This window comes from Oncorhynchus gorbuscha, linkage group LG02, assembly GCF_021184085.1.
Source record: "Oncorhynchus gorbuscha isolate QuinsamMale2020 ecotype Even-year linkage group LG02, OgorEven_v1.0, whole genome shotgun sequence".
NCBI classification, from domain to species: domain Eukaryota; kingdom Metazoa; phylum Chordata; class Actinopteri; order Salmoniformes; family Salmonidae; genus Oncorhynchus; species Oncorhynchus gorbuscha.
Window position 1 is genome coordinate 62,964,143 of NC_060174.1, and position 19,077 is coordinate 62,983,219.

Genomic DNA, 19,077 nt, shown 5'->3' on the forward strand with positions numbered 1-19,077 from the left:
TAGTTCTGTTGTTATGTCTTTGTTTTAGTATGGTCAGGGTGTGAGTTGGGTGGGTTGTCTATGTTCCTTTTTCTATGTTTTGGGTTTTTTGTGTTTGTCCTGGTATGGTTCTCAATCAGAGGCAGCTGTCAATCGTTGTCCCCGATTGAGAACCATACTTAGGTAGCCTGGTTTCACTTTTGAGTTGTGGGTAATTGTTTCCTGTTGTAATGTTTGTGTCACATTTCAGGACTGTTTCGGTTTTCGTTTGGATCATTCACGTTGTTATTTTGTATTCTTTAGTGTTCAGTTTAATAAACTAAAACGGACACTTACCACGCTGCACATTGGTCCGATCTCTCCTACTCCTCCTCTTCAGAAGAAGAGGAGAACCATTACAGTAGGATCTTCTTGAGGGTCTTATTCTGGTAAGATAATGCTCGATGCTTGGCTGTCATTTGACAAATACAAATAATATCGCTCTTATCCATAATAATCTCATAATGTACTCTACCCCCCACTCTATCTGTGAGCTGTTGGCTAGAGCACATGTACCAAGACCAGAGTAGGGACATTTTCTATATAATGCAATAGTTTTTGTGGCAACCATCAGTAGAGATGAAAGTGTGACGGAGACCCATTTAACTTGTATTTTTCATTCGTTACATGGTATTTTAACAGAAAGTTATTTTTATGTTAACTACGTCATCACGCATAGCCATTTACGCATGAAAATCTGTCGCAAATTGGATGGAAACCTAGCTAATTATGATGATTATTGAACAACAGGGCGTCCCGAGTGGCGCAGTGGTCTAAGGCACTGCAACGCAGTGCTAGCTGTGCCACTAGAGATTCTGGGTTTGAGTCCAGGCTCTGTCGCAGCCGGCCACGACCGGGAGATCCATGGGGCGGCACACAATTGGCCCAGCGTCGTTCGGCTTAGGGGAGGGTTTGACCGTTAGGGATGTCTTTGTCCCATTGCGCATTAGAGACTCATGTGGCAGGCCGGGTGCAGTGCACGCTGACACGGTCGCCAGGTGCTTGGTGTTTCCTCTGGCACAATGGTGCGGCTAGCTTCCGGGTTGTCAAGAAGCAGTGCGGCTTGGTTGGCTTGTGTTTTGAAGGACGCACAGCTCTCGAGTCCGTACTGGAGTTGCATCAGTGAGACAAGACTGTAACTACCAATTTGATACCATGAAATTGGGGAGAAAAATAAAAAAAGATTATTGAACAACCTTTTCTCTGTAGGGAACTCAAACATCTGAACTCGTTGTACTGTAACTATTGTACTGTATATAAGGATCTGAAGTTGAAGATTCAGGTGGTAGTTCATGAAATACTTATTGTATGTAGATCCAGTCCTCTCCACCTATGTCTACCCTCACATTCGCTACAAAACCTCCCTTCACACTCATGCACTATAATGAAATCAGTTAAGCCCTCTGCAAATACTACGCTAGTTAAGAATCTTTGTATTGTGATTATAACTGTTAATATGCCTCAATACAGTACTTAGAGTTGAGTGGAAAAGTTTAGTCTGATGTCAAATCTCCCAGTAACCGTGTTTCCCCAGCCAGCTCAGCTCACCTACACAGCTTGTCCCTGGCACAGTAGCCCTGCAGGCTGAGGCAGTTGGGCTTGCCGTCTCTCTCCTCATAGGAACACGAGGGTACGATGGTCTTCCGCCGGCGCTCCCCACAGAGGGCATCGGAGCAGGGGCAGAAGAGCAGGGCAAAGCTGTACTCCTCTGGCACCCGCTCCAGGAAGCGTCGCAGCGCTCGGTGGCACTTCTGTCTGTTACAGCTGCCGTCGGAGCCCGGTGGCCGCTTGGTGCAGGACACAACATACTCCGACCTCAGAGAACCACACTTCTCGTACAGACCACAGTCCTGGGCTGCCTTCAAACACTGGTTCTGCCCATCCAGAGGCAGAGAGGAAGCTGGGAGGAGAGGGAGAAAACACAGAAGAATGGAAGAAGGTGGTTGTGTTTTGGGAAAAGGGGCAATGAATAACAGACAAAACCATAAAATATATGATTCTGGAACGCAAAAACGTCCCAGACTGACATGTAAATTCACTCTGGGGTGCCAGAGTGTGCTCAGAGTGTGCCCTGGGCGTACGTAAATTCAGAGCGTTGTCAGATTGTCCGTTCGCGTTCAGAGCCCACACTGGACGATCGGACCGAGGAGTGGGGTTGATCCAAGCGTTCTGACCACACATTGACAGTCAAGCACCCAAGCTACCTGGCTAACGTTGGCGAGCTTGCTAGCTGCTTCCAGACACTAATGAGAGAACACCTCACTCTGACCATTTTACTCGCCCTAGCAGAGCAGTGGTGACTAACTGCTACTGGCAACAATTTCAATTCACTTTTTTTGCCGACGTTTACTGACACCGGCCATATTCCATGGGTGTTGAGCGTTCGTAAATTGATCAGTTATTCTGCGCTCTGGCATAATCAGATGAGAGTGCTCTGAAATTGGAGTAGATAGCCAGAGCGACTTATTCAGAGATGTTTCAATAAGAGAAAGCTGTGTATTGACGGAGCAGTGAGCAGAATTTACCTGCCATGATGGAGGCCATGCGTGACATCTCTATGTGCCTCACAAACTCCACCTCCAGATCCTCATACGGAGACACCTCGTTCTCATCGTACACTGTGAAAACACAGAGGCCGTAAGGACAGAAACAACCTCACATGCACCAATACAATCGAACAGATAAAATACAAAACATAAACACAGTCAAACCCACCAGCGAATCTGACGGTCCAGTAGACCCTGAGGCAGAGCTCCTCCCGGCGGGAGCCGCGCTGACACTTGCAGGCCTGGAGGGGGTGGTAGTGCTGCAGGGCGCTCTGGGCCTCCAGGCACTCACGTCGGGCGTCTGGGCCCAGGGGCGACACAGCCTCCTCAGCAGCACAGTACTCTAGCACCCTGTACACCCCCATACAGCCCTCATCCTGCACACAGCCCCGCTCCGCCTCCAGACAGTCTATGGAGCCAGCCAGCACACTACCTGGAAGAGGTGGAAGATGGGGAACATGATTGTCTATTGGTCCCCTGTGTTCCTTGAACAGCTTATTTTTACAGATGAGAATAGTTCTGTCGGTTAGCACCCGTGTCGTTCTACAAAAAGAGTGCCTTTGGAGTCCCTTTGATATTTTAAGTAGAAATTGTGCACCAATATTGAATGTTAAATACCGGTTATATTCAATGAAGTTCCCTTTAATATAGACCACGTGGAGAATTCAATAATTCTATCATTTTTTATATGAATAAAGACTTGCTAAAGTGTCCCTCCGTACACTATGGAAGATTTTAACCCAATTAACCCCAAACTTTCTCCACGTTTTCACTATCATTGTAAAGCTGTAGTTATTTTTGTTTCCTTGATCAAGTCATTCATTCATTCATTCATTCATTCATTCATATATATATATATATTATACAGTCATGGCCAAAAGTTTTGAGAATGACACAAATATACATTTTCACAAAGTCTGCTACCTCAGTGTCTTTAGATATTTTTTGTCTGATGTTACTATGGAATACAGAAGTATAATTACAATTATTTCAGAAGTGTCAAAGGCTTTTATTGACAATTACATGAAGTTGATGCAAAGAGTCAATATTTGCAGTGTTGACCCTTCTTTTTCAAGACCTCTGCAATCCACCCTGGCATGCTGTCAATTAATTTCTGGGCCACGTCCTGACTGATGGCAGCCCATTCTTGCATAATAAATGCTTGGGAGTTTGTCAGAATTTGTGGGGTTTTGTTTGTTCACCCGCCTCTTGTGGATTGACCACAAGTTCTCAAATGGGTTTAAGGTCTGGGGAGTTTCCTGGCCATGGAACCAAAATATCGATGTTTTGTTCTCAGAGCCACTTAGTTATCACCTCAACATTGTTCGTCACCAAACTGTTCCTGGATGGTTGGGAGAAGTTGCTCTCGGAGGATGTGTTGGTACCATTCTTTATTCATGGCTGTGTTCTTAGGCAAAATTGTAAGTGAGCCCACTCCCTTGGCTGAGAAGCAACCCCACACACGAATGGTCTCGGGATGCTTTACTGTTGGCATGAAACAGGACTGATGGTAGCGCTCACCTTGTCTTCTCCGGACAAGCTTTTCTACGGATGCCCCAAACAATCGGAAAGGGCGATTCATCAGAGAAAATGACTTTACCCCAGTCCTCAGCAGTCCAATCCCTGTACCTTTTGCAGAATACCAGCCTGTCCCTGATGTCTTTCCTGGAGAGAAGTGGCTTCTTTGCTGCCCTTCTTGATACCAGGCCATCCTCCAAAAGTCTTTGCCTCACTGTGCATGCAGATGCACTCACATCTGCCTGCTGCCATTCCTGAGCAAGCTCTGTACTGGTGGTGCCCCGATCCCACAGCTGAATCAACTTTAGGAGATGGTCCTGGCGCTTGCTGGACTTTCTTGGGCGCCCTGAAGCCTTCTTCACAACAATTCAACCGCTCTCCTTGAAGTTCTTGTTGAACCGATAAATGGTTGATTTAGGTGCCATCTTACTGGCAGCAATATCCTTGCCTGTGAAGCCCTTTTTGTGCAAAGCAATGATGGCACGTGTTTCCTTGGAGGTAACCATATTTGACAGAGGAAGAACAATGATTCCAAGCACCACCCTCTTTTTGAAGCTTCTAGTCTGTTATTCGAACTCCATCAGCATGACAGAGTGATCTCCAGCGTTGTCCTCCTCAACGAGAGAATCACTGACATGATGTCAGCTGGTCCTTTTGTGGCAGGGCTGAAATGCAGTGGAAATGTTTTTTGGGGATTCAGTTCATTTGCATGGCAAAGAGGGACTTTGCGACTAATTGCAATTCATCTGATCACTCTTCATAACATTCTGGAGTATATGCAAATTGTCATCATACAAAACTGAGGCAGCAGACTTTGTGAACTTTTGACTGTATATATATATATATATATTTTTTTTTACCAGGTCACACTTTGCAATAGTCACCGAATTGGTGGAAGGACTCACCTGTTTGACAATGAGCATCAGTGCTTATTTGTTGAAAAGCAAGACCCTAACATCAGAGGTGGACAGACAGACAATCTACAAAACACTTCACTTCAGAGTATGTTCTATGAAGAACTGGTAGTTGTCAAGGATAAAGGCCAGGCAGAACCACAGACCGAAGAGTTTGAGTAAAGCAGTGGCTAGCAATGTTGTTTAATTCACAACTGTCCTTTTTCTGTTCTCAGGGGGGACTTCAAATTCAGTTCATTTGTGGTAGCATTGAAATAGTTCCTGGCAAGTGGCAAATGCAGCTTTTTCCCTGAGGGTTTTAAGGATCAGACTACAAATGGAATCCGGATTTGCAGTTATATCCTCATTCAACATGTTTGTTGTGCAGACTCTCTCTCTTACTCACACCCACACATACCTGCAAACAAATAAATATACTGTATAATACAGTACGACTATAAGCCCACATTCAACCACGCTCCTATATATACAAACACAAACACACAGAGGGGAATACTGATTATGGTTACGCACTTCAATTAAGCCCATGCTGGCTAGGAGCGCACAGCACAGCTGAAATCAAACTCCAGTGGCGCATGGTTACAATCACAGACGCCCCATGAGTTCCACATCTCACTCTGGCAGGAAACAAATCAAAAACAGATGGACACGCTCCGTCACCATAGGCAGGGGACCCTAGCAGACGAGGCCAGCAAGGCAAGCACATAAACTCTGGAGTTCCCACCAAGCTACAGGGTGATGAGGCATATAAAGTCAAGTTCACAATTGTTGGCACCATCGATAAAGATGAGCAAAAAAAGACAGTATAAAATAAATAATAAAAATACTGAGCAATATTGTATGCTCAATTTAAAAATATATATATATATTATACTAATACAATTGACAATTTTAGTTTTACCAAGTAATTTCTTTTTTCTTAAAGAGGGGTTAAAATGATTGGCACCCCTGTTTTCAATACCTAAGCTTGCGAGGATAATGGCACTAAGCCTTTTTCTAAAGTGTTTTATGAGATTGGGGAAACACTTTTTGGGAGGGATCTAAGACCGTTCCTCCATACAGAATATTTCCAGATCCTTGATATCCTTTGGACTGCCCTCTTTGATTCAAACCACAGGTCTTCAACCCCATTGAACAATTTGGATTTTGTGGTCAATGAACCATTTCTTTGTGGATTTTGATGTGTGCTTGGGGTTATTGTCTTGCTGGAAGATCTATTTGTGGCCAACCCACTGGGCACAAACGGATTGCATCAAAGTTGTTTCAACGTAAATTGTCAAAGTTGTGGAATCTACATGGAAAATACATTGGATTTGAAAAAAAAGTTATCAATGTCAGCTGTTGTTTTGAGGGTGACCTTTTTTCTTTTTTAAAGAGAATTATATATTTTATTTATTAATTTTCTGTTTTACAAACAGACAGATAATTACAGCAAACAGTACATCAAGAATACCCCCCAACACCTCAACAGGACACAAAATTGGCACCTTGCTTCATTGATTTGGGGACCCTAGTGAAGATATGACAGCCCTCAGTATAAGGATTGTCATTAAAAATAACTACTATGGATCAGGGCTGGTTGCAGGTTGTATGTTGTGTTGCCCATCATCACGTGAAAGATACGCTATAAAGGGCTGTCATATCTTCACGAATGCATTAGATCTGCCAGAGATATCATGGCGAATTTGAGGGTGGCACTTCAACCACCGGATTATGTCATCATGGTAACCAAATTTCAACATGGACAAACCTTGTATTAAAGATGTGGAATTTGTACCTGTAAAAATAAAGTTTGATCTTCAACCTTGTTTCCACTGGGCTGAGCCTCCTACTAGAGAATGTATCTATTTACAGCTTCCCTTTGGTCTTCCATCCAGGGTTTTAACCAAGCCCAGCTTAGCTATGATATTTGACACTGACTATCCCCAATGTGCTATTGTGAGAATGATAGTTCAAAAACCAAAATAGATTCCCTGTTGCTACCGAAGTCCTTCCAAAGGGTAGGTTCAACAGAGTAAATGAAATGTGACCATACTTTATCTGTCATGTTTTGTCTTAGATTGTCTTGTCATTTTGCTTTTCCTTCTGTTCGTTTTCCCCCTGCTGGTCTTTTTAGGTTCGTTCCCCTTTTTCTCTCCCTTCCTCTTCTCTTCTCTCTATCGTTCCGTTCCTGCTCCCAGCTGTTCCTATTCCCCTAATCAATCATTTTCTTCCCACACCTGTTCCTTATCTTTTCCCCTGATTAGAGTCCCTATTTCTTCCCTTGTTTTCCGTTCCTGTCCTGGGATCCTTGTCTATTGTTCACCGTGCTGTGTCTGTGTATCGCCCTGTCGTGTCGTGTTTCCCTCAGATGCTGCGTGGAGAGCAGGTGTCTGAGTCTGCTAGGTTCAAGTGCCTTAGGCAACCTGCAGTTCTTGATCGAGTCTCCAGTCTGTTCTCGTCATTACGAGTGGAATTATGTCTTATGTTTGTAGAATTACTTTACTGGATTAAAGACTCTGTTTTCGCCAAGTCGCTTTTGGGTCCTCATTCACCTGCATGACATTATCCCTCATACTGTCTACTGAGTGTACAAACCATTGGTGTATATCATCCCTTATGTTAATTGGGTCTGCGTAAGCATTTGCAAAGTCATCAACGACTATATATTTTTTCAATTCTACCCAGAATTCAACTAAAAATAGACAATACAATAGGCTTAGGGTTTCAAGCTCTGGTTGATTTCAAATGTAATGATATTTAGTGATATTGAATTGTGTTTGGTTGTCAACGCATTCAAATACATCATTTTGAGATCTTCTGTTTGGCGCAGATGGACACATAATCAAGTTGGATTTGATTCTTTAACTTAGATTTTTGGCTGGCATTGAGATGTGAATCCGACATATGAATTATTAATGTGCAGTCAGTTGCACAGATGGAACCTTCCAAGCAGAAGATACATATACTTCACATGTTGATATTTGGTTACGTTGACAACCAAACTCAATTCTAAACCACTTTTGAAGTACAATACATAGCCTATTAACTTGCAGACAAGTTAACAAATGATATGTTGGATTCACGCCTCCATGTGAACTCTATGACTATAAAGCTCTTTGGCCATACACACCAGCGGAGGGTTTGTTGTTGAAAATAGGAATCACATGTAGAAAAGAACCCCATATCAACTGTAAAATTGTATTACTTGTGAGGCCCAACATGTAGAAAAGAACCCCACTGCGCGTGGTTAAGGGTGTTGTACTGCAGCGCCAGCTGTGCCACCAGAGACTCTGGGTTCACACCCAGGTTCTGTCACAACCGGCCGTGACCGGGAGGTCTGTGGGGCGACGCACAATTGGCCCAGCGTCATCCAGGTTAGGGAGGGCTTGGCCAGTAGGGATATCCTTGACTCATCGCGCACCAGTGACTCTTGTGGCGGGCCGGGCGCAGTGCTAACCAAGGTTCAAATCAAATCAAATGTATTTGTCACATACACATGGTTAGCAGATGTTAATGGGAGTGTATCGAAATGCTTGTGCTTCTAGTCCCGACAATGCAGTAATAACCAACGAGTAATCTAACTAACAATTCCAAAACTACTACCTTATACACACAAGTGTAAAGGGATAAAGAACATGTACATAAAGATATGAATGAGTGATGGTACAGAACGGCATAGGCAAGATGCAGTAGATCGTATTGAGTACAGTATATACATATGTTAAGGGATTTTTAAAATCAATAATGACTAATTATGTATACATTTCAATCAGGACTGACTAATCAGAGTACTATTATCTTACTGTATATGTATCCATTTTCTTTTTATCCTAGTACTGAATATAATGTGTGTAATTATAATCAAGAAGTAGAACAATGACTGACTGTTCCTTGGAATAGATGAATGAACTTATCGCCAGACTGGCTAGAATGCTTATCTACACAGGCAGACCTTTGCTTGGGTCATAAATGATCTAAGTCTTGAGAACTATACAGCCATTGTACTGGAGCAGAGATGCGACGGGGTAGTACGAAAACGAATGACGTCATTTTCAGTTTATAACCTGTAAACTGTATCATATTCAGTACTCTCGAGAATAAACGCTGCTGATTGATTTTGAGACTGGTCTCTGTCCATTTTATGCAAATAAGAGTCTTACAAATTCTTAGGAATTGACAGTGTTTAATTTGGTATTAAAACATATAGGAATTAAATTCCTGTAACAACATATGAGATGAGTAATGTAGGGTATGTAAACAAAGTGACATAGTTTAAAGTGGCTAGTGATACATGTGTTACATAAAGATGCAGTAGATGATAGAGTACAGTATATACATATACATATGAGATGAATAATGTAGGGTATGTAAACATTATATTAAGTAGCAATGTTTAAAGTGGCTAGTGATATATTTGACATCAATTCCCATTATTCATGTGGCTAAAGTTAAGTCAGTGTGTTGGCAGCAGCCACTCAATGTTAGTGGTGGCTGTTTAACAGTCTGATGGCCTTGAGATAAAAGCTGTTTTTTTGGATGAAGCTGCCTTCTGGATGATAGCGGTGTGAACAGGCAGTGGCTCGGGTGGTTGTTGTCCTTGATGATCTTTATGGCCTTCCTGTGACATCGGGTGGTATATGTGTGTCCTGGAGGGCAGGTAGTTTGCCCCCAGTGATGCGTTGTGCAGACCTCACTACCCTCTGGAGAGCCTTACGGTTGTGGGCAGAGCAGTTGCCATACCAGGCGGTGATACAGCCCAACAGGATGTTCTCGATTGTGCATCTGTAGAAGTTTGAGTGCTTTTGGTGACAAGCCGAATTTCTTCAGCCTCCTGAGGTTGAAGAGGCGCTGATGCGCCTTCTGTGTGGGTGGACCAATTCAGTTTGTCTGTGATGTGTACGCCGAGGAACTTAAAACTTACTACCCTCTCCACTACTGTCCCATCGCTGTGGATAGGGTGCCAGGTGCAAAGTTTCCTCCGACACATATTTGCGGCTGGCTTCCGGGTTGGATGAGCGCTGTGTTAAGAAGCAGTGCGGCTTGGTTGGGTTGTGTATCGGAGGACGCATGACTTTCAACCTTCGTCTCTCCCGAGCCCGTACGGGAGTTGTAGCGATGAGACAAGATAGTAGCTACTAAAACAATTGGATACCACGAAATTGGGGAGAAAAAGGGGTCAAATTCAAACAAACAAATCTTTAATGTTATGGCCATTTGCTTTCACTGGTCCTGGGGCCTTTTGTTAGGGTCAACGGCATCATTAACCTTACCCAGTACCAGGACATTTTAGCCAAAAAACCTGGTTTCCTCTGCCAGGAGGCTGACACTTGGCCGCAAGTGGAAATCATGAAAATCCACATTTTGCAATGGCCATCTCAGTCTCCAAGCTTGAACCCGTGATTTGAATAGAAGAGGGCAGACCATAAAACAGACAAAGGACATCAAGGATCTGGAAAGATTCTGTATGGAGGAATGGTCTAAGATCCCTCCCAATGTGTTCTCTAATCTCATAAAACATTATAGAAAAAGGCTCAGTATCATTATCCTCGCATGGTGAGGTATTGAAAGATATTGAAAACAATCATTTTGACCCCTATTGTTTTTTAGAATTGTTTCTATTACTTGTTGAACCAAATGTATTTTTATAGAGCAATTCTATTTGTATAAAATATAATTTTGTTTAGCATACAATACAGCTCAGTATTATTTATTTCATACTTTTTTGCTCATCTTTATCAACGGTGCCAATAAATTTGACCAAGCATGTAAGTGTAACTGATAATATTAATGACACCAAGTACTTAAATACATTCATATTAAACTAAATGCAAGATGTGCATCTTTATGAAATCCAGAACCTTCCAGTTACTAGACCAATGCTCTAACTACTAGGCTACCTTGCTAGGTTACCCCTGCCGCTCCAATGAATAATCACATTCTAAGCTCATTTGATAGTTTGGGGCGCGGTCATTTCCGGTCACAACTTGCAGACTTGTTTTCGAGTTGCTGTGCATTTTGTTGCCAACCTATTTTGCTACCTGACAACTTTACAGTTTTTAATTTTTAATTACCGTTTTATCTGGACACGATTCGTCAGGACCTCCAACAGCCAAAGCTAAGTAGTAACATTAACATGATGCCTTCTAATTGCAGTTGCTGTACTCATAATATACAGGAGAAGGATAGCCTTACTGCGAGGATAGCTGTGCTACAAGCCCAGCTTCAGACGCAATCGTTAGTCAAGGGTAATTTCAGTGTAGGAAAGGATGAAACAGCGTCTGTGCCACCAGTAAGTACAGATAGTAGTATAAATCCCCTGGCACAGTCCCCGCAGCCGGACAACTTTCTCACAGTTTCTGGAAGGAAATGCTGTAGGAACACTCAACCGGTGTCGCTCATTCAGCCGACAGAAACTTTCAACCGGTTTTCCCCATTAAGCAGCGAGTCGGAGTCAGAGGCCGAGTCTTCTCTGGTCTCTACTCCTCCCATTACGGGGTCTGAGACGCCGAAGCTTCCCACCATTAGCTCTGACAAATTGAAAACTCTAGTCATTTGCGACTCCATTACCCGCAGTATCAGACTTAAAACAAATCATCCAGCGATCATACACTGTTTACCAGGGGGCAGGCTACCGACTTTAAGGCTAATCTGAAGATGGTGCTGGCTAAAGCTAAAACTGGCGAGTGTAGAGAGTATAGAGATATTGTTATCCACGTCGGCACCAACGATGTTAGGATGAAACAGTCAGAGATCACCAAGCGCAACATAGCTTCTGCGTGTAAATCAGCTAGAAAGATGTGTCGGCATCGAGTAATTGTCTCTGGCCCCCTCCCAGTTAGGGGGAGTGATGAGCTCTACAGCAGAGTCTCACAACACAATCGCTGGTTGAAAACTGTTTTCTGCCCCTCCCAAAAGATAGAATTTGTAGATAATTGGCCCTCTTTCTGGGACTCACCCACAAACAGGACCGAGCCTGACCTGCTGAGGAGTGACGGACTCCATCCTAGCTGGAGGGGTGCTCTCATCTTATCTACCAACATAGACAGGGCTCTAACTCCTCTAGCTCCACAATGAAATAGGGTGCAGGCCAGGCAGCAGGCTGTTAGCCAGCCTGCCAGCATAGTGGAGTCTGCCACTAGCACAGTCAGTGTAGTCAGCTCAGCTATCTCCATTGAGACCGTGTCTGTGCCTCGACCTACGTTGGGCAAAACTAAACATGGCGGTGTTCGCCTTAGCAATCTCACTAGGATAAAGACCACCATTCCTGTCATTATTGAAAGAGATGATACCTCACATCTCAAAATAGGGCTACTTAATGTTAGATCCCTTACCTCAAAGGCAATTATAGTCAATGAACTAATCACTGATCATAATCTTGATGTGATTGGCCTGACTGAAACATGGCTTAAGCCTGATGAATTTACTGTGTTAAATGAGGCCTCACCTCCTGGCTACACTAGTGACCATATCCCCCGTGCATCCCGCAAAGGCGGAGGTGTTGCTAACATTTACGATAGCAAATTTCAATTTACAACAAAAATGACGTTTTCGTCTTTTGAGCTTCTAGTCATGAAATCTATGCAGCCTACTCAATCACTTTTTATAGCTACTGTTTACAGGCCTCCTGGGCCATATACAGCGTTCCTCACTGAGTTCCCTGAATTCCTATCGGACCTTGTAGTCATAGCAGATAATATTATAATCTTTGGTGACTTTAGTATTCACATGGAAAAGTCCACAGACCCACTCCAAAAGGCTTTCGGAGCCATCATCGACTCAGTGGGTTTTGTCCAACATGTCTCTGGACCCACTCACTGTCACAGTCATACCCTGGACCTAGTTTTGTCCCATGGAATAAATGTTGTGGATCTTAATGTTTTTCCTCATAATCCTGGACTATCGGACCACCATTGTATTACGTTTGCAATTGCAATAAATAATCTGCTCAGACCCCAACCACGGAACATCAAACGTTGTGCTATAAATTCACAGACAACAAAAAGATTCCTTGATGTCCTTCCAGATTCCCTCTGTCTACCCAAGGACGCCAGAGGACAAAAATCAGTTAACCACCTAACTGAGGAACTCAATTTAACCTTACGCAAAACCCTAGATGCAGTTGCACCCCTAAAAACTAAAAACATTTCTCATAAGAAACTAGCTCCCTGGTACACAGAAAATACCTGAGCTCGGAAGCAAGCTTCCAGAAAATTGGAACGGAAATGGCGCCACACCAAACTGGAAGTCTTCCGACTAGCTTGGAAAGACAGTACCGTGCAGTACCGAAGAGCCCTTACTGCTGCTCGATCATCCTATTTTTCTAACTTAATTGAGGAAAATAAGAACAATACGAAATTCCTTTTTGATACTGTCGCAAAGCTAACTAAAAAGCAGCATTCCCCAAAAGAGAATGACTTTCACTTTAGCAGTGATAAATTCATGAACTTCTTTGAGGAAAAGATTATGATTATTAGAAAACAAATTATGGACTCCTCTTTAAATCTGCGTATTCCTTCAAAGCTCAGTTGTCCTGAGTCTGCACACCTCTCCCAGGACCTAGGATCAAGAGAGACGCTCAAGTGTTTTAGTACTATATCTCTTGACACAATGATGAAAATAATAATGGCCTCTAAACCTTCAAGCTGCATACTGGATCCTATTCCAACTAAACTACTGAAAGAGCTGCTTCCTGTGCTTGGCCCTCCTATGTTGAACATAATAAACGGCTCTCTATCCACCGGATTTGTACCAAACTCACTAAAAGTGGCAGTAATAAAGCATCTCTTGAAAAAGCCAAACCTTGACCCAGAAAATATAAAAAACTATCGGCCTATATCGAATCTTCCATTCCTCTCAAAAATCTTAGAAAAGGCTGTTGCGCAGCAACTTACTGCCTTCCTGAAGACAAACAATGTATACGAAATGCTTCAGTCTGGTTTTAGACCCCATCATAGCACTGAGACGGCACTTGTGAAGGTGGTAAATGACATTTTAATGGCATCGGACCGAGGCTCTGCATCTGTCTTCGTGCTCCTAGAAATTAGTGCTGCTTTTGATACCATCGATCACCACATTCTTTTGGAGAGATTGGAAACCCAAATTGGTCTACACGGACAAGTTCTGGCCTGGTTTAGATCTTATCTGTCGGAAAGATATCAGTTTATCTCTGTGAATGGTTTGTCCTCTGACAAATCAACTGTAAATTTCGGTGTTCCTCAAGGTTCTGCTAGGACCACTATTGTTTTCACTATATATTTTACCTCTTGGGGATGTTATTCGAAAACATAATGTTAACCTCTTGAACCTATGGGGGCGCTATTTCATTATTGGATAAAAAAAACGTGCCCGTTTTAAGCGCAATATTTTGTCACGAAAAGATGCTCGACTATGCATATAATTGACAGCTTTGGAAAGAAAACACTCTGATGTTTCCAAAACTGCAAAGATATTATTATCTGTGAGTGCCACAGAACTGATGCTACAGGCGAAACCAAGATGAAACTTCAAACAGGAAATTAGCAGAATTTGAGGCTCTGTTTTCCATTGTCTCCTTATATGGCTGTGAATGCGCCAGGAATGAGCCTGCCCTTTCTGTCATTTCCCCAAGGTGTCTGCAGCATTGTGACGTATTTGTAGGCATATCATTGGAAGATTGGCCATAAGAGACTACATTTACCAGGTGTCCTTTGTCTAAATTGGTGCATAATCTTCAGCTGCAGGCATTTTCCCATGGGATTCAGGGGAGAAAGCACACTTCCACGAACGATATATCATCACAGAGATATGTGAAAAACACCTTGAGGATTGATTCTAAACAACGTTTGCCATGTTTCAGTCGATATTATGGAGTTAATTTGGAAAAAAGTTTGGCGTTTTGATGACTGAAATTTTTTTTTTTTTTGGTAGACAAACGTGATGTACCAAACGGAGCGATTTCTCCTATACAAAGAATCTTTCAGGAAAAACGGAACATTTGCTATCTAACTGAGAGTCTCCTCATTGAAAACATCCGAAGTTCTTCAAAGGTAAATTCTTTTATTTGAATGCTTTTCTAGTTTTTGTGAAAATGTTGCCTGCTGAATGCTAACGCTAAATGCTACGCTAGCTATCAATACTGTTACACAAATGCTTGTTTTGCTATGGTTGAGAAGCATATTTTGAAAATCTGAGATGAGTGTTGTTAACAAAAGGCTAAGCTTGAGAGCTAGCAGATTTATTTAATTCCATTTGCGATTTTCATGAATAGTTAACGTTGCGTTATGGTAATGAGCTTGAGGCTGTAGACATTATCCCGGATCCGGGATGGCTCGACGCAAGAAGTTAACTTTCACTGCTATGCGGATGACACACAGCTGTACATCTCAATGAAACATGGTGAAGCCCCAAAATTGCCCTTGCTTGAAGCATGTGTTTCAGACATAAGGAAGTGGATGGCTGCAAACTTTCTACTTTTAAACTCGGACAAAACAGAGATGCTTGTTCTAGGTCCCAAGAAACAAAGAGATCTTCTGTTGAATCTGACAATTAATCTTAATGGTTGTACAGTCATCTCAAATAAAACTGTGAAGGACCTCGGCGTTACTCTGAACCCTGATCTCTCTTTTGAAGAACATATCAAGACCATTTCAAGGACAGCTTTTTTCCATCTACATAACATTGCAAAAATCTGAAACCTTCTGTCCAAAAATGATGCAGAAAAATTAATCCATGCTTTTGTCACTTCTAGGTTAGACTACTGCAATGCTCTACTTTCCGGCTACTCGGATAAAGCACTAAATAAACTTCAGTTGGTGCTAAATACGGCTGCTAGAATCCTGACTAGAACCAAAAAATTTGATCATATTACTCCAGTGGTAGCCTCTCTACACTGGCTTCCTGTCAAAGCAAGGGCTGATTTCAAGGTTTTACTGCTAACCTACAAAGCATTACATGGGCTTGCTCCTACCTATCTCTCTGATTTGGTCCTGCCGTACATACCTACACGTACGCTACGGTCACAAGACGCAGGCCTCCTAATTGTCCCTAGAATTTATAAGCAAACAGCTGGAGGCAGGGCTTTCTCCTATAGAGCTCCATTTTTATGGAATGGTCTGCCTACTCATGTCAGAGACGCAAACTCCGTCTCAACCTTTAAGTCCTTACTGAAGACTCATCTCTTCAGTGGGTCATATGATTGAGTGTAGTCTGGCCAAAGAGTGGGAAGGTGAACGGAAAGGATCTGGAGCAACAAACCGCCCTTGCTGTCTCTGCCTGGCCGGTTCCCCTCTTTCCACTGGGATTCTCTGCCTCTAACCCTATTACAGGGGCTGAGTCACTGGCTTACTGGGGCTCTCTCATGCCGTCCCTGGAAGGGGTGCGTCACCTGAGTGGGTTGATTCACTGATGTGGTCATCCTGTCTGGGTTGGCGCCCCCCCCTTGGGTTGTGCCATGGCGGAGATCTTTGTGGGCTATACTCAGCCTTGTCTCAGGATGGTAAGTTGGTGGTTGAAGATATCCCTCTAGTGGTGTGGGGGCTGTGCTTTGGCAAAGTGGGTGGGGTTATATCCTTCCTGTTGGCCCTGTCCGGGGTGTCCTCGGATGGGGCCAGTGTCTCCTGACCCCTCCTGTCTCAGCCTCCAGTATTTACGCTGCAGTTGTTTATGTGTCGGGGGGCTAGGGTTAGTTTGTTATATCTGGAGTACTTCTCCTGTCCTATTCGGTATCCTGTGTGAATCTAAGTGTGCGTTCTCTAATTCTCTCCTTCTCTCTTTCTTTCTCTCCTTCTCTCTTTCTTTCTCTCTAGGAGGACCTGAGCCCTAGGACCATGCCTCAGGACTACCTGACATGATGACTCCTTGCTGTCCCCAGTCCACCTGACCGTGCTGCTGCTCCAGTTTCAACCGTTCTGCCTTATTATTATTCGACCATGCTGGTCATTTATGAACATTTGAACATCTGGGCCATGTTCTTTTATAATCTCCACCCGGCACAGCCAGAAGAGGACTGGCCACCCCACATAGCCTGGTTCCTCTCTAGGTTTCTTCCTAGGTTTTGGCCTTTCTAGGGAGTTTTTCCTAGCCACCGTGCTTCTACACCTGCATTGCTTGCTGTTTGGGGTTTTAGGCTGGGTTTCTGTACAGCACTTTGAGATATCAGCTGATGTACGAAGGGCTATATAAATAAATTTGATTTGACTATGGAGACCTTGGGGACTATGGAGACCTTGGGGACTATGTAGACCTTGGGGACTATGGAGACCTTGGGGACTATGGAGACCTTGGGGACTATGGAGACCTTGGGGACTATGGAGACCTTGGGACTATGGAGACCTTGGGGAATATGGAGACCTTGGGGAATATGGAGACCTTGGGGAATATGGAGACCTTGGGGAATATGGAGACCTTGGGGAATATGGAGACCTTGGGGAATATGGAGACAAGCCAGCATGTTCATACAGATGAGAGCGCTGCCCTTTTCAAAGTCCTCTGGTAACAGAGAGAAGTTATTGGATTGATTGAAATGTGAACAACATTAATTCCCAAAGAGTTCAACTCGTCAGTTTGCATTGCAATTGTTGTCCTTCAGCTATCGCCATGTCATGTCCCTAGCAAAGTGTGGTGGTTGAGGCACAAGTGATAGATGTCACACACACACACACACACACACACACACACACACACACACACACACACACACACACACACACACACACACACACACACACACACACACACACACACACACACACACACACACACACACACACACACACACACACACACACACACACACACACACACCATTGTGAGTTCTTGACACATAATAAAGTAATATCACAGAAAAGCAGGCGGGGCCCGAGGCTTAGGTTGTGCAATTAAACAGCCTGCCAGTAATCTCCATTATGGGCAGTGGTTTGTTCATTTACTCTCCACTCCAGCATGTATGCTCCCTAAGGCTGACCAGGCCCAAGATAGACACCATCAGCAACATTTGTTTCAGAAGGCCTATCTTAATACACAGGCACATAATTAGAACCCATGTCAGGTACAGACCAGCTCGGTTAAATCTTGTCAGGCAGAGAAGTTCTAATTATGGTAATAACTTGAGCGTTCTTTATTGGCACGATGATGAAGAGTCGCCACGCTACATTGGGCAGTTTCACTTACGACAAAATGGGTGGGGTGGAGGAGGGAAGGGGTGTGATGGGTGAAAAGTAAGGGGTAAAAAAATCTTAAGAGTGAGGAGGAGGGATGAACACCTGTGATATGTGAGGCTTCATGTGCACTATTGATTTCTCAGTAGGGCGATTTATAGAATTTGTAAGGCAAAGCTGATGGCTTGCCAGCTCAGTGACCCGCCTTAGGTTAATGTCAGAAGAGCAGCACCACACAGCATATCAACACACACAGGCCCACACACTGAACCACATAATTTAAAGCAAACACACATTTACTTACCCGTCCGTTCTCACCGCGAAATAGTTAGTTAAACACATAAAAACCACTACATTGCCTAGCAACATAAGAGGACAAAGCAACCAGAGGGCGCAGTTACATTACATTTACATTACATTTAAGTCATTTAGCAGACGCTCTTATCCAGAGCGACTTACAAATTGGTGCATTCACCTTATGACATCCAGTGGGACAGTCACTTAACAATAGTGCATCTAAAACTTAGGGGGGTGAGAGGGATTACTTATCCTATCCTAGGTATTCCTTAAAGAGGTGGGGTTTCAGGTGTCTCCGGAAGGTGGTGATTGACTCCGCTGTCCTGGCGTCGTGAGGTAGTTTGTTCCACCATTGGGGGGCCAGGGCAGCGAACAGTTTTGACTGGGCTGAGCGGGAGCTGTACTTCCTCAGTGGTAGGGAGGCGAGCAGGCCAGAGGTGGATGAACGCAGTGCCCTTGTTTGGGTGTAGGGCCTGATCAGAGCCTGGAGGTACTGAGGTGCCGTTCCCCTCACAGCTCCGTAGGCAAGCACCATGGTCTTGTAGCGGATGCGAGCTTCAACTGGAAGCCAGTGGAGAGAACGGAGGAGCGGGGTGACGTGAGAGAACTTGGGAAGGTTAAACACCAGATGGGCTGCGGCGTTCTGGATGAGTTGAAGGTGTTTAATGG

The 19,077-nt window shown here is 43.7% G+C and overlaps 1 protein-coding gene across 1 annotated transcript in view; it reads right to left on the minus strand.

The window, feature by feature from the left end:
• LOC124006445 (GDNF family receptor alpha-4-like) overlaps positions 1-19,077 on the minus strand; it is a 55,634-nt gene that overhangs the window by 12,467 nt on the left and 24,090 nt on the right. The window contains exons 2-4 of the mRNA XM_046316466.1: positions 2,734-2,997; positions 2,544-2,636; positions 1,567-1,918 (exon numbers count right to left, since the gene is read on the minus strand). Coding sequence (XP_046172422.1) covers positions 1,567-1,918; positions 2,544-2,636; positions 2,734-2,997 — 709 coding nt within the window. The remainder of the gene's footprint in view (positions 1-1,566; positions 1,919-2,543; positions 2,637-2,733; positions 2,998-19,077) is intronic.